At 34.3% G+C, this 14,143-nt stretch overlaps 1 protein-coding gene across 1 annotated transcript in view; it reads right to left on the reverse strand.

Moving 5' to 3' along the window:
- Nucleotides 1–14,143, reverse strand: part of LOC145680298 (uncharacterized) — a 505,146-nt gene that overhangs the window by 11,158 nt on the left and 479,845 nt on the right. Inside the window, exon 3 of the mRNA XM_081750660.1 lies at nucleotides 12,015–12,163. Within this exon, the coding sequence (XP_081606786.1) occupies nucleotides 12,015–12,163 (149 nt within the window). The remainder of the gene's footprint in view (nucleotides 1–12,014; nucleotides 12,164–14,143) is intronic.

Below are 14,143 nucleotides of genomic sequence, written 5' to 3' on the forward strand. Positions count from 1 at the left end.
TTATTGAATTTCTCGATAGTAAGAAGAATCAAAAAGAAAGTAACAAAAAAACTATATTTAATATAACAGGTTAGTCCGAATACCTATATAGATATGAAATTTAAATCTTACATAATACTCTTTTCATAATTTGAAAAAAGAAGTTGAGTTGAGTTGATTTTGAGTTTAAAGTCCCGTTCAACAGCGAGACTATACGAGACTATGGACCTACTGATTAATGTGGAATCCAAACCACATGAGCTCCGCCGAAAATTAAACCCAGGTCAGGTCTTCTATGCCAAAGGCAATTTGAAAGAAGATTTTAGATGACCAACTCCCTTGTGAACTCTGGGGATATACACTGAATACATTACTATTGCAATATATTGCATAGCATATTCAAATATAGGCCTATATATATATGGCATAAGAAGACAGATTAGTTACCAGAAGGCAATGAGAAAGTATTATCACACAAGAAGAAAGGATGGCGTATTATAAGTACTTTCGCCAAATATTTCATCAGATAGGAAGGAAAAAGAAACAGGAAAAAAAAAAAAAAAAGAATAGAAAAGTAACATCCAGGTCAGTGGAAGTTCCGGAGTTTTATAGGAGGGAGTTCACATCGATAGTGGCAGTGAAGCCGGATTTTCCTCCCCTCCCCGCCTTTGGGACCTCTAGTAATTTTTCACTTTGAAGACATTCATTAAATTCTGATATGAGGTATAAATATAACAGAAAAAGTATCAACGAATTTGGCATTACACGATCATGTGTCCAGTATTGGCTTTATATACAGGATTATTAGACTTGAGTGTAAATACATTGCTCAACACAAAGAATTCAAGGTATTTAAGAAGTGCAAAACAACTGATTATGCCAATACTGCTCATCCAACATCTTCACTTTGAATTGATTAACGAAATGAAAAAATAAATAAATAAATAAAAAAAAAACGAAATTAAAATCTAGTTTATCGTCCCACAATTATGTCTTATAGGGTAACGGAGATGGATGATTAATGGAAGTGAATGATCTTGCGTTTTCCCACGGAAATCGAACACACACGCTGAGCACACACTCTAACCACTGGACTTGCGAAGAGAACCTTGAATTTCTTAATCTATGCTGTAAAAATCATTCGGATATACATGTCCATTAATGTACATAGCTATTAACAGTGATAAGTAATGGGGGAAAACAGGGTTGGCTGGTTTAAACCAAGGTGGTTAAAAAAAACTGGTTTGAACCAACAACCAAAAAATGTTCGTAAAAGTGTAAGTGTTCGTAAAATCTTGACAAACACACATTTGTGGGTTATCACGTTTCACTCCGATCCGTATATTATTCGTATTATATTCAGACCTAAATTCTCCATTCATTACTCAAAGAGATTATACTACAAAAGGAACTTTTTTCATTATAAGTTTATGAATGTTTCTTTTGTGATTTTTTTTATAGTTTGTTATTATTGTGATGCAATTGCAATCAAAGAAAAATTCAAAACATTGTTTCGTTTTAATGTTTACTACTGATAAAATACATTGAAATTATGTACTTTTTTTTGGGGGGGGGGGGGGGGGTAATAAAAACCCCACGAGAAGCATTCATTGAAATCAGAAGTATCTTTGGTATCTATTTATATATAAATGAGTCAGAGCCAAAGTGGACTCAAATAATTCGTATCCTTATTCACTTTTCTTACTGATATGCAATTAAGTCGTTATATTTCTTTAACTTGGACTAATAAAAGTCGCAGTGAACTAACTTGGACTAAATTAGTTTTTCTGTACTCTGCAGTATTTTGAAATTGTCCATACGTAATTCTGTATAATGGTTTCATTTGTGCAACTGTTTATCTTTTTGTCCTTCTGAAATGACTCTTGACAATTATATTGACAAGTATGTAAAGATCAGTACAACGTATTTTTATCAGGAGTCCTTCGTAAGTGAATCGGCAGACGTATCGCATTTGTGGCCAATTAGTCCAGGTTTTGAGTTCAAATGGAGAACAATTTCTCTCGGAAGTAAGCTGAGAAGCAGTTTGGATTCCGCTTTAAGCTTACGTGAATCCTTCCAGCATAACCTGGTTGTTGCATAATAACACCAAGGCGAAACAAACTTATTTCTGTCCATATGTGATATAAATACATAGAGCATATATTATTTAAATAAAAAAAAAAACGGGTTTAAACAACAACAACAAAAAAAAAAAAACGGGTTTTTTTGTTTTTCAATAAAAACCATGGTTTTTGCCAACCCTGGGGAAAAGTTACCTAGTTTCATTCCTTGTATATTTATAATATAACTTACGAAATACTTACATGATACATTAGAATTCAAGTATGCATTTGATTTCGATCATTTCTAAAGCAAATGAGTACTTTATTCGACCATTCCTTTTCAGCACTAAAATGTAGAGCTACTGTTCAACGTAGAATCTGACTTATACGTGCTCCTGCCAGGAATTGACCTTTAGTACCCCATGCCGAAGACGCATTTGGTAATCACATATCCACAAGAAAGCTCATAAATCTGCATTAAGTTCTGTACGTCTTAAAAAAATCACAGACGGTATTTCTCAAAAGTCGTCTGCACAATATTGGTTTATTTAAGTACCAGTTACTTGTACATCCAAGTGTTTCAGATAAACCATACCTATTGCAAGTAAAAGTGGGGTTCTCATTTGAGCTTTTACCATTCATTCAGCTTCATCCGCTTACGGAGGGAGATCGGAAACACAATTTTCTAACAATTAGATTTCCTCTTTAGCATTATGTCGCTTATACTTTAATAATCTTTTTCTGCGTTGGATTATTCTCGAGGCGTGGAATGATAAATACCCTCTGTGATTTCCTATACGAGTTTTATCCTGTTCATTTATCTCTAACCGTTTTCATATTAGTGGTATTGGACGTTTTATCTGATACAGGCACCACGTCTTGGCGGTCATTTTGTAAACGGTGACCCACATGAACAATCGTTTGCCACAACGCTGTTTAGTGTATAGAGATCTATCGAACGAGGTATCACTTGACCCATATTTTCGTTTAAAATTTCTAAGTTGGGCCTGGGCCCCTTTGAAAGTTGGCCCTGGGGGACACCGCGACAACATCATTCGATTTGCCCCATGGCTTTCCTATTTGAGGTTTTGTTTGATTCATTTATGTTCAACCGTTTTCATACTAGTGGTACTGGAAGTTTATCTGATACAAGTAACATATTTTGGTGGCCATTTTGAATACGGTGCCCGTTATGTAAAATATTTTGCCACATCGCTTTTTAGTTTTCAAAGATCTATCGAACGAGGTGTCAGTCGCCCCTTGTTTTCATTTAAAATTTTAAAGTTGGGCCCCGGGACCTTTTGAAAAGCGGTCCTGGGGAGCACCGCGACACCATTAGATGTGCCCCATGGTATTTCCTATTTGAGTTTTTGTTCAGTTCATTTATGTTCAACCGTTTTCGAGATATTTCCGTGTAAAGATTAAAATGGGCCACCCTGTATTATATAATATTTAGAATTTAAAATTCATGAAAATATTTGTTCTTGCTTGCCAACTGGAGTTCCGTATTGATGTACATAAAAAAAGAAAACTTTCTTTTTCAGATGGAGTGACAAGATTGATAAATTTGCAAGCTAATTTTTGTTTACAAATGTTCAAATATTGTATTGATTTCTGCTTTACCAAAAACATTCTTGTAAGCCTTTATAATGTATATGGTTACAACAGATATAAATTTTGCCGTGAAATTTACTCCTTGCTGTTGAACTAGGAATTGAGGCCAATTTGAAATGGACATGGGTTAATGAAGAGCAAATATCTAATTTGTACCTTTGACAGAGCAGTGAAATATGATTTACAAACATCGGGTCTCATGTAGATTCAGTAGGATTTGTCAAAAATTATAATAAATAACATACATCAAATATTTCTTTTTACTTTGTTCATATATTTATATAACGCGGTATTACCACATTTCGCACATGGATATTCGTCACTTATTACGTGTTTTACTGCATAAATTAACTAAGTGAAATATTCTAATACATTGAGAAAACGTATTAAAGAGTGCATACAGGGAGGTACTGACTTGGTAGCAGACATGGGCGCCCGAAAGATGGCAGGGGGCGGGCCCTCTGGCTCATGAAAATATATACGTAATACAGCAAACCACGTATATTAAATACCAGAAATACCAGAGGTAATATATCAACCATGGAGATTGCCCTCCCCCCCTAGAAAATTTTCTTCGGACGCCCCTGATAGCAGAGAATGGTTGGCTACATAAAATAGCTTGTGATTTAGCAGTCGAACTGTGTCTGAAATCTTTGCGTACTTTGAAGGATCCAGGAGGAAATACCAGGTTATTGATAAAACAGAACACTTGTCTAAAAGCAATTACGTATTACGTATTCCCGAACTTCTGATGCATGAATTCATTTCAATTCACTTTTAGAACTATTTGAGCTCACTGTTTTCAGATTACTTAAACTGAATATTAGAATAAAATTTAGATTACGTACAGTTTATTTTCTATCTATAAACTATCTAAACATATTCAAACATGTTTTGTTCTATAATTCCAAAATGTAACACGTATAGTTGATATACAGTATAATCCTTTTTCTTTTTTAAAACAAGATATATAACATTCCTTCTCACCCATATATAAAGGTAACCAAGAAAGTTCTGTCGCTTTTTCACCCACCTCCTTTGAACATCGGTATGTTACCTAAGACGTACCTAGAAGATCAAAAATAGTCCCCATCACTGACAACCTTCTGCCAACTTTCTGGAAGGCCATGGATTCAATAACAGTAGAACTTGGTGGGCCGTGAAGCGAGGAAGATATCAAGTGCATTTTGCATCTCTACTAGAGATTTGAACTGGCGTCCTCTAAGGTGATTGTCCAAGAAATGGAACAGGTGATAATCCGACGGTGCAATGTCCGGGGAATATGGCAGATGCAATAGTGTTTCCCATCTAAGGCGTAGAATGGTGTCCCGGGTCATCCTAGCCATGTGGGGTTTAGCGTTGTCCTGTAACAGGAGGACCCTTTTGCGATTCAGAAGTGCTGGAGTTTTGAGTTTTTCTCGAACACGGCTTCACTGCTGACAGTGCACAGTTGCATTGATGATCTGACCAGCTGGTAGCAGTTTCCAATGCACGATGCCACGAGAAGTCTACCAAACACATCGGAGGGCCTTCTTCTGGTGCAGTGTTGGTTTCGACTGTTTTGGAACTGGTTCATAGGATGCTAACCAATGGTGACGACGCCGTGGAGCTTCGTACAGGACCCACTTCTCATCACATGTCAACAGCCTGTCCAGAAATGACCCCCAGACGAGACAGCAAAGAAACACAGGTGTCTGCTCGCGTTGCCTTCTGGCCTGGAGTCAAATCATTTGGGACTCATTGGCTCAACTTGTAATGCTTCCCAAGTTGATGGGGATGCTGCCGAATGGTTTCTCCACTCACACTGAATTGTAGTCCCAGTTCTTCACATATCTGGCCACTGTTCGCCTCAATTGCTGCCTGAAGATCTTGGTTTTGTACATGTGATGGTTTTCCGGCACGTGGTACGTCTTCAAGTGTTTCGTCACTGTCCTTAAACTTATTAAACCACCGCTGCACTGTCTGTGTGGTCACGACACCCTCACCAAAGGCCTGGCATATCTTTCGCCTCACTGCAGTGACGTTTGACCCCAGTTTGAACTCGTACTGCATACACGCCATTATTACGTTATGTGGAGGAACCATGTTTACTCTGTCCTTACGCAAGGTCACGTTATAACTGAACTGCCACACCCAAGGTAGTATGTTGGATATACCCACACCAACAACTGCCTTTTGCCTTATCTGCATTCGCATTCAACTCACGGTGTGAGGGCCAATAGAACACAGACTCCACAAAAAGCGATAAAACATTCTTGGTTACCTTTATATATAAATGATTTAAGTTTTATATGTATAATAGAGGTTGACGTTAAAAAATCTGGTCATTGGTAATCTGGTTCCTTAAGGTTTCCACCATGTATTTTGGAACTCAGCATTATTTCAAATTTACTGCTTTGACGCGCCAATGTTTTTTGGAAGCACTGTTTTTGTTTTAATGGCGCCGTAGTCTATAATCAATTGCTGCTTCTTGTTTTCAGCTCTTGACATCAGTGGCGAAGCGTACTATGAGGCTCTGAGGCCGGGCCTACCCTGTTTTCTACCATATATTTTCTTTATCTTTGGTTTCTTATAACATAAAGTCAATACTTCAACATTACGTTTCTTTCGGTAACAGTAGGTTGGAAACACTTAGAGTCACTTCCGTCTGAGCCTCAGCAGCTCGCTAGTCAGGCTTATGGGCTATGCTGCTCAGGAAACGAAGCTATTATTGCTGGCGATTGCACGCAATGTTGGTAAGGTGCGAATGCTCGCCTCTGGGAGTTTTAGTTTTAGCGTTATAAGGCATAAAGGGTTATAAAATTATTTCCTTAACACAGAGTAAGAAGTTTCTGTGTAGAATTATGTATTTCTATTAGTGATAACTTGTTTAATTTAGGTATATACTCGCAGAAGTTGTTCAGAGTAGCTGTGTTTTCTCCCTATATGGGGTCTGGTCCATAATAGTTTGTAGAATATAAGTCTGATACATTAAACATATGTGTAAATTACCAAACGCTTCAGTACAGGATAAAATAATTATATTTGTGTGTAGTTTTAGTTGAGTTTTCCATTCATAGAATTAGTGGGGTATTTATTCCTGGAAAAGGAAAAATTCTGTAATAATAAAACAATAAAAAGTTGCGATAAAATTTCGGTAAGGGCTTAAGCCCGAAAGTCATCCCCTTAAATATGCCACTCCATAGAATACAATATTAAATATCTTGCGTTAATTCAAATAAAGTTTCTTCTGAGCATTAACATTTCTAATGAAATCATTATCACGTGATGCATTAATTAAATGCAGTATTTTACTTACTTTAAAGTGAGAGATGCAAGTAACAAACGCTTATCCAAGAAATTTTATACTTTATTATTATTATTATTATTATTATTATTATTATTATTATTATTATTATTATTATTATTATTATTATTATTATTATTATACAAAGATGGCGCCGACTTAGAATACATGTGGATTGTGCCTTAAGCTATTTTTGGCTAAGCAGCTAATGTTAGAATGCTGTTTATGTAAAAATAAATTTCATAAAAAGAAAATCAAATAAAATGAAATCTTTGTTTCACATCCCACGTTATGCCGGCTAGGCTAAAGGAGACGGTAATGATGAAAAATGAATAAAATGATGGAATGAAGGAAGTGGGAGGAAACGGGACAATCCCAAGAAAACCCACGCACACGATGTTTGTCCACCACAAAGCTCACTTGGTTCGAGCTGGGATCGAACCAAGGATCTCATGCACCAGAGGTGAACGCTATACCACTGAACCACCGCGTCCCTTCATGTAAAGAATTGTCTAAAATTTGGAGCCATTGGAAATGTATTTGGTGAAAAGCACATCAACGCATAAATGTCAAAATTGCACAAAGCACCGAGATGACAATACTGCAATTATTCCTACAGTGATAAAGCATATTAGATCTCATAAAGATAATCAAACTATAAATTCTGATGCTGAGTTAAATGAACATGAAGATTTAGAAGACAAATCAGATATTATTATTATTATTATTATTATTAATAATAATAATAATAATAATAATAATAATAATAATAATAATAATAATAATAATAATAGAATTGCCTTAGCTACATGCTATGATGAAGTGAAAAACAAAATGTGTTAGATGTTAATTATGTTAAGCGATATCAGTGAAAAATATGATGAAATGAAGACAGAAATGTTGTCTGTTGAGCAAGAAAATATTAAATTGAATGAACTATTATCAATTAACAATAACGTGAAAACATCTTCTGAAGTGATAAATTGTTCAACACTCGCTGCTCAAAACCAAGTAAAAGTCGATTCCGAAAACGCGAATGTCAAGGTCAAAGAAGTGTGTGCAAGAACTTTACAGCAGGAGAGGAGACAAATGGTAGTGAAGTGAGTGCAAGATAGTAACCAAACTCTTAAGGGAAATAATTCAGAAGTGTAAACAAGAGTAAAACAAACGAATGAATCAGGCTTCGTTTCCAGTAACCATAATACTCTAATACCAGGGAAGAACGCCGCGGATAAAATTAAAGGTAAATATAAAAGGCCCTCGTACAGTAGCACTATTTGTAACGAAACATGGTCTTTGTGTTACTTGTGAGGAGCTTATTGTACTGTGAACGGAAGTATCAATATTATTGTCAAAAAATGTGTTTAATTTAGAGCGAAACACAGCAGTTACTACTCATTTTATATTAATGCAGAAAATAATGAATTTAATGCTGTTTGTAACCCAAACGTATGGTCCGACGGTGTTTTATTCACGAGATTAACAGAACAACTGAAAGATGAAATTGTATGTCATGACGCTGAAACTGATTTGTTTGGAAAGGACAATTCAGATAATTAAATTAGCATAAATTAGCATAAATAATAGAGATGGCGTGCTTACAATTATATTATCAAAACGTTGCTGGATTAAAAATGAAAGAAAACCTATTTATAGATGAAATAAACTGCTGCAACTATGATTTTTATCGTATAACTTAAATATGGTTAAAGGAAACAAACCAACATCTGGCCAACTCTTAATATATATATATATATATATATATAGTGGCGTATTTACGATTTTGTTTCGGGAGGGGCTTTGCTAACTTTCGGGGGGGCTTTGCCTGAAAATGTGAAAATAAGATTTCGGGGGGGCTTAAGCCCGGAAGCCCCCTAAATACGCCACTATATATATATATATATATATATATATATATATATATATATATATATATATATATATATATATATATATATATATATATATATATATATATATATATATATATTATATAAGACGAAAGACTTGTAAGATAAGACGAAAAGTACAAGGTATAGACCAACCTGGGTACACAAATGCTTTCTTTCGAAGTTATAGGCTACCGAAAAGAAGAAAAATAAAACTTTAAAGATCCATAGCACCAATACTATGTAACCTACCATAATCGGGTCAAGACTTTATTTAGGAACTACTATATACTCGATCCAAATATCCAAGTTTCAGAATTCTGCTGTACTTCCGCAACAATTTTTATAGAGGTAGTTGGTAAGTACTTCAAATTATATACCCGTACCCAAACTGCCTCGAAAATTTGTTGCGTGAGTACCTTAGGATTCTGAAACATGTAGTTTGGATAGTGCACATACTAGTTCGTAAGTGAAGTCTTGACCCGACTACGGTAGGTCCCATAGTTTTGGAGCTATTAACCGGTAAAGTTCATTTTTTCATGGTTTTGGCAGCCTATAACTCCGAAAGGAAGCACTTGTGCACCAGGTTGGTCTATATTTTTTGTCTTAACTTGTTGTCAGGAATCACCAAACGTTGTCGATGTTGTTTTGAAACCCTATAGAGATAGATAGATATAGTGTTGTATGAAAAAGTAGAAACTGATATTAGTTAGTAAATAGAACTAAGAGTGGGTGTTGTATGTTCATAGTAAAAACCGATTACTGGTATGAAATAAATCCTTCAGATGAAATACTTGATGCAATTATAATAATAGTTTTAACTTAATACCTGACAATAAGTCATTATTATTGTGCTTGCACTATTTTACTTCAGATTTGTCAGTGAGGAAATTTACTAATTATTACGACTGGTTATGCACCTTTCACTCACAAGAAACTATATTTTATAATTTTCAATTATTTTAATGTTGATGAAATAGACTGAGCTACTAGAAATATAAATACACATAATTGTTATACAGTAGACTTCCGAGTATCCGGCTCGCGACTATCGGGTTTAGTTTTTTTTTTTTATGGTAATTAAATGAGGAGGCAAGGTGTTGCATTGGCAACATTGCCAATTCATTGGAAGCGGGCGTCTTCTACGATACTCCTACGTGTCGTGTGCAAAATACAAGTTGTGACAGGAAAAGAGCAGCGTTCTGCTCCTTGCTCATTGTTTCGTCAGTGCGTAACGAACCTCAATACAATAGGTTTACCGTTGTTTCTTATTATAACTGTACAGTACGTACAGTACTGTATTCGTAAATTGTTCTTGGGGTATACTTAATAATTAGATTAGGTTAGATTTATTAATCATTCTGTGGACCATATTACGTGTACGTTTGTGCAAAATAGTATAGAACTCGTCAGTATATAAAATAGATACCATACTTAGAATATAATGCTCTTCTTTAACAACTTGTGAAAATACATATAAGCTAAACTAATTCTACAATCTACATAATAACAATATATACTGTATATGGACTTATTTACTAATTACTTTATATATGTATTTACTATCTGATATATACAATAGGGATTTAATAATTTTTGGAAACTTTACAATAAGCTGTTAAGGTATTCATCTAATGTTTTTTTTTTTTTAAAGTGTACTACAGTGGTAAACGGCATTTTGGTAAAGGGCATTTAATATATGAAGGTTTACAAAATATTAATATCAAAATTAATAAAATATTAATTGCCTTTTAATATTATAAGTAATATATATTGTAGCCAGTGGCGTATTTAGGACTTTGTTTCGGGGGGCTATACACAACACGTAAATAAGCACTTATATTTTTCCTTTTGGGTTCCGACAAATTTTAATGAAGTTGTGCATATAACAAATTTATTTCGGGGGGAGGGAGGCTTGAGCCCGATATCTACCACCTAAATACGCCACTGATTGTAGCTTACATTGTATATAATATGTTTATTTTTCTATGATAAAGTGCTGTATTTTTACCATTAGGCTGTTTATGAAACAGAATATAAACATTATCATTATTATTCATGTTCAGAATTTAATTTGTTTGAAAGATATTGATTTTTCAATTACAGTGGACTCTCTCTTAACCGCCCATCTTCCAAGAAATAAGACACCACCCGACCGATCTCGATTAAATTTTCAACATAAATGAGGTTCGGATCTGGGATAGCTTTTTATCATTTCTCTTTGACAGTACAATGTAGATGGGAAGCGGAGATATATAAAAATAAGTAAAACTTAAAAAAGAAACTCTTTAACCACGAGAGGGACCTCGATCAAATTTGACACATAGATTAGGTTCGGGCTTGCGATTATTTTTATTATTCCACTTTGACGGTGTAACTTAGAGGAGGGGGATATATTTAAAAGTGATCGAAAATAACCGATATTAGTGTCGAATCCATAGTTTTCGGGGTCGCTAAGATGAACAGTGACACTTCCGATGCCGTTTAAATCCAAATTCAGCTCCCCAACCTTGGGAGAGAGGGAGATATGTAAAAATGATCGAAAATGACCGGTATCAATAAGCGCTTCAGTAATAGTAAGAAAGTAATTAACGGAATATATTACTAATTTTTCTTTTTTTAACTCAGCAAAGCGAGTAATTTACGCTAGTATATTTATAAAATACAGTATTGTACTTTATTCACTATTGTACGTGCAATCGTATTTGTTCTGTTTGTTTTTCTTCAATCAATACGCATACACCGTAAAAATGGTTTGGTTTGTATGATAGTCTAGTATGCTTTATTCAATATATAGTATTTCGTTCACCTAAGTGTCACTGGAGTAGCATGTGGGCGAAGCTTCTGATTTCGGTAAGTTAAATTTATTGAATTATAATACTGTATACGCCATTTTTAACCATCATAAAAATGGTATACAATTTAGGGGCTATGAAATAGTGATTTTCGGTTTAGCCGACTTTTTCCGTTATCCGATCAAATGTCCCGGTTTAATGGTAGTCGGTTAACATTGAGCATACAGTATTTTTCTCCTCTTTTACTTTCGTAACATTTTCATTCGTTTGTACTTGAGAGCTGTAACTTTTTTCTTGTTTTTTTTTTTCAAGAGCGAAAAAAATCTTTTTGCAAAGATTTTCCTCTTTAGTTGGTGTTTAAAACAAACATGTTGTTTTGTCTTCTTACCTGCTAGTGACAGGACCTGGAGATTCCTCATCCCACACAGGTGCTGCAACCCGAAGTCTCTCACTTGTGAACACCACCGCAGGAACAGCGCCGACAACGAAAGCATCGTTGAAATGTAGCCCACACCAATGTCCGTAATGTGAACGCATCTGTGAATGACAATGATAAAAGAATATCAGCTTGCTGTGCACTCAATATACATTACATGCTAAACTGACTGTTAAATTGCAATATATTACAACCATGTGTTTCACTGAGAAAAAAATAATCTGTTAATTTTTTTCTTTTTTGGAGAGACTATCTTTCCTGACAATGAAGAGTAGCTGAATTTATTTTAGTTCGTGTCTAATTATTTAGGGTGCTTCCCATTGATTCTGCCACTCACTTTACGAAATAATTTTTCTTATGTTTGTTGAATTAAAGAAAAAATTCAATTTTTCAACTTTAAGTCCCACGATTATGCCGGCTAGGCTAAAGAAGACGGTGATAATGAGAAATGAATGCAATGGTGGAATGAAGAAAGTGGAAGGAAACGGCAGAATCTCGAGAAAACCCATACACACGGTGTTTGTCCATTACAAAGTTCACTTGGTGCGAGCTGAGATCACACCAGGGACTCCACGCACCAGAGGTGAACGTTCTACCAATTTTTCGGTTTTTTCTTTTTTCCTTTTTTTATTGTGCAGGTGACAGTCAATTAAACATTTCAAAAGAGGTCTCATATAGAAGATTAAAAAAAATAGAAATACTATGGACCAGTACATCATAGTATTAATTGTTAATTAAAACAACAAAATTGCCAAGGTTCTTTTGCTTTACATTGGGAGAAAATTTCCATTTTTTCTTTGAAAACATGATATTTATAACTGTCCATAGTATATTCCTGGTTTATCAAAAGATATTCCATCGTAATCTCATAAAGCCAAATCATTGTATTTTGTTTTTGTGATGGAAAATATTTAAAATATGGAAATAACATAACGTATGGCGAAAACGCATCAATACTGCAACGACATATATTGCGAAAAAGATTTACGAGAAGGAACCAGATGGGACTAACTAGACTCTAAGTTCTTAGTCTACGTTGAAGGTTATCAAGTTCAGAGCAAGGCACATAATTTGAGTGAGATTAATCTTGTGTAGTCTGCTTTTTGTTGGTATCAAATCATGCACTACTTTATACCAAAGAGATCGTTGTTTGGAGTTAAGAATCATATTATTTAGATTTTCCCAAATCTGATTCCAGTTATGATTTGGATGAAACTTGAGACTTCTGTACTACGATCGAATTTAGGATCAAGAGATTATTATTAATCTATTAACTAAGTAAATTCTTTCTTTGAGGTTTCACAATTTTCTTAGATGTGTTCTTACACGTCACATAGAATATAAAGTTTGGATGGCTACGTTTAACAACCAGTGATGGTATTGCTTTCTGTGTAATATCATGTGATTTGTACCACATGATTTCAGCAATAGTGCATTTGTGGGACAGGTATCTAATGTATATGATGTGAATTCTAATGTATTTGATATGAATTGTAATGTATATGATGTTAATTCTAATGTATTTGATATGAATTGTAATGAATATGATGTGTATTCTAATGTATATGATGTGATTTCTAATGTATTTGATGTGGATTGTAATGTACATGAAGTGTATTCTAATGTATGTTATGTGTATTCTAATGTATATGATGTGATTTCTAATGTATTTGATGTGGATTGTAATGTACATGAAGTGTATTCTAATGTATGTTATGTGTATTCTAATGTATATGAGGTGAATTCTAATGTAATGTATATGATGTGAATTGTATATGATGTGTATTCTAATGTAAATTGATATGAATTCTAATGTATTTGATGTGAATTGTAATGAATATGATGTGTATTCTAGTGTATATTGATATGAATTCTAATGTATTTGATGTGAATTGTAAGGTATATGAAGTGTATTCTAATGTATATTGATATGAATTCTCATGTATTTGATGTGAATTGTAATGTATATGATGTGTATTCTAATGTATATGAGGTGAATTCTAATATATTTGATGTGAATTGTAATGTATATGATGCGAATTCTTAATATATTTGATGTGAATTCTAATATATTTGATGTG

The sequence above is a fragment of the Thermobia domestica genome, chromosome 3 (genome assembly GCF_964235325.1).
Source record: "Thermobia domestica chromosome 3, izTheDome1.hap1.1, whole genome shotgun sequence".
NCBI classification, from domain to species: Eukaryota; Metazoa; Arthropoda; class Insecta; order Zygentoma; family Lepismatidae; genus Thermobia; species Thermobia domestica.